Source organism: Nicotiana tomentosiformis, chromosome 2 (genome assembly GCF_000390325.3).
Source record: "Nicotiana tomentosiformis chromosome 2, ASM39032v3, whole genome shotgun sequence".
NCBI lineage: Eukaryota > Viridiplantae > Streptophyta > Magnoliopsida > Solanales > Solanaceae > Nicotiana > Nicotiana tomentosiformis.
In genome coordinates, this window is record NC_090813.1 from 35,838,791 (window position 1) to 35,841,367 (window position 2,577).

The 2,577-nt window shown below is 37.0% G+C and overlaps 1 protein-coding gene across 1 annotated transcript; it reads left to right on the plus strand.

Annotated features, from left to right (window-relative positions):
• LOC104120096 (protein rough sheath 2 homolog) lies at positions 1–1,718 on the plus strand. The gene has a single exon (XM_009631796.4). The coding sequence runs from the start codon at positions 405–407 to the stop codon at positions 1,542–1,544; it is 1,140 nt and encodes a 379-aa protein (XP_009630091.1). The 5' UTR covers positions 1–404; the 3' UTR covers positions 1,545–1,718.
• Positions 1,719–2,577: the final 859 nt, after the last annotated feature.

A 2,577-nucleotide genomic window follows, 5' to 3' on the forward strand; every position in this document is an offset into this window, starting at 1 on the left:
CAATAGGGGTATCCTTATTTCCGATTACACACGGTACAAAAACCACCTGTCTTGTCCACCACAATTCTGACTTTGTCTGCCATGCCAGTTCCTCTTTCACCTTTACTCTCACTGTTTTACCCCGCTGTCGTTTCTGTCCTACTGATTCCCAATCTCTCCAATTAGGCTTCTATTGCCTACCCAAAAACAGTTCCACTTTAATCTCACTCTCATTTTCATACCCTAAATATAATGTCACTGTAATGTAGCACTGTAAAACTGCAGTGAGTAACCAAAGCAGCGCCTACTTACTAGCCAAACACCAAACTCTTTCTTCAAGATAAGGCATTATTTCTTCATCTTTTTCCTTAGTAAATACAACCAGAATGAGAAGTTAAAGCAAATATAGTGGTTATGGCTTGGAAATGAAAGAGCGTCAAAGGTGGCGGCCAGAAGAAGACGCACTGTTAGGAGCTTACGTGAAGCAATATGGACCTAAAGAATGGAACCTCATTTCTAAACGCATGGGTAGAACTCTTGACAGGGACCCAAAATCATGCCTTGAACGTTGGAAAAACTACTTGAAACCAGGGATAAAGAAAGGATCTTTAACCCTTGAAGAACAAAATCTTGTCATTTCTCTTCAGGCAAAGTACGGTAATAAGTGGAAGAAAATTGCAGCTGAAGTCCCTGGTCGTACTGCTAAAAGATTAGGCAAGTGGTGGGAAGTTTTCAAAGAGAAACAGCTTAAGCAGCTTCAGAGATCACAGAAACTTCAAGATTACGCTGACCCACCGTCTGTTTCCGCCGTCTCCGATGGTGGGTCGCCGGAGGGAGCAGTTTCCGGGAAGTACGATCACATATTGGAGACTTTTGCAGAGAAGTACGTGCAGCCAAAGATATTTGTTTTTCAGCCTCCTTTGCCTTTGCCAGCTATTAATAATATCATGCCAAATCTTGAACCGCCACCGGTTCTTTCTTTAAGGCCGGTTGCTATAACTGAACCGGTTAATTCCACCACTATTGCGCCGTGGATGAACTCAGCAGCTAATGCATCATCTTATACTCCTTCCCCTTCTGTTAGTCTCACCCTTACACCATCTGAACCGGTGTTGCATGTGCATGAGCCGGTTCAATCGGATTTGGCTTTGATAGGACGGTTCTATCCGGTTCAGCAACTGGGTACCCTAATCCAGTACTGCAAAGAGCTGGAAGAAGGAAGACAAAACTGGGTACAGCATAAAAAGGAAGCAACTTGGAGACTGAACCGGCTGGAGCAACAACTAGAGTCAGAGAAAGCTAGAAAACGGAGGGAGAAAATGGAAGAAATAGAAGCAAAGATGAGGTGTTTACGTGAAGAAGAAATGGCTTTTATTGGAAGAATGGAGAGGGAATATAAAGATCAACTCAGTGCATTACAGAGAGATGCAGAGGCTAAAGAAGCAAAGTTAATTGAAGCTTGCAGTAATAAGCAATTGAAGTTGGCTGAACTTATTGAAAAACAAACTGGATTTCATAGTCATGTTAATGGGGTTGGAAATATTGTATCCAAAGACGAGCATTAGAATCTAAAGACTGGCATTACCATGTTAATTAACCTTTTAGAAAAATTATTGTTAGTATCATTAGTGTGCTGTGTTATGGCTTTCATGTTCTCATCTTTGTGGTCCTAGAGATGATTTTGTAGATCAAGTGTGTGTTGATGATAAATTTTGCTATTTTAGTCATGATTAAAAATATCCTTAGGGTGTGTTTGGTAAGAAAGGAAAATGTTTTCTATGGAAAATATTTTCTAATATTTTCATGGAAAATGAATGGTTTTATCACTTATTTTTCCTTGTTTGGTTGGTGAGTGAAATTTTTTTCCGGAAAATATTTTCTTGTGTTTGTTTGAGAGTAGAAAATATTTTTTTAGAAAAATAATTTTTTATGATACTCTTCTTACCCCCTTCCCCAAGTCCTCATGTTCATGTGCTCTCCTCCTCCCCTCCCCCCTCCCCTCTCTCAAATACCCCAACGTTTTTAAGACTCTATTTTTTTTTCAAAGAACTAATGCATTACTTTACTTTTTTATGTAAAAACAACGTTGAAAATTGTGCTCCATAACAAAAAAATAATTGTTTGAAAAAGAAAATACTAATTCTACAACATGAAAATAAAGTACTTATTTTAATGAAATGAAAGAAAATATTTTTTTCATAAGGAAATAGTTTCTAAAACATTTAAGCCAACCAAACATGAGAAAATTAAAAAATATTTTTCTTTCGCGCCAAACACACCCTTAGTCACAACTCATATTCCTCTCAACGTCTAAGTTTTCTCTTGTACATTTTTTTACTGGTTTTGTTTATACTATATGCGGTCGGCCTGTGAATAATACTTGCAACAATTTTCCATAAAGTAATCACATAGTTCGGTAACACATGATCTTAAAATAATGAAATATGCATATGCATTATTCCAATTTTTATATAGAATCTGATAATCAAATATTTGAACTGAAAAATTAGTAAGGTGATCATATTAATACTTTCTTAGTCTCATTTTGCATGATTGAGATACTAAATGGTATAACACAATTTCTTCATCATAGTTTAT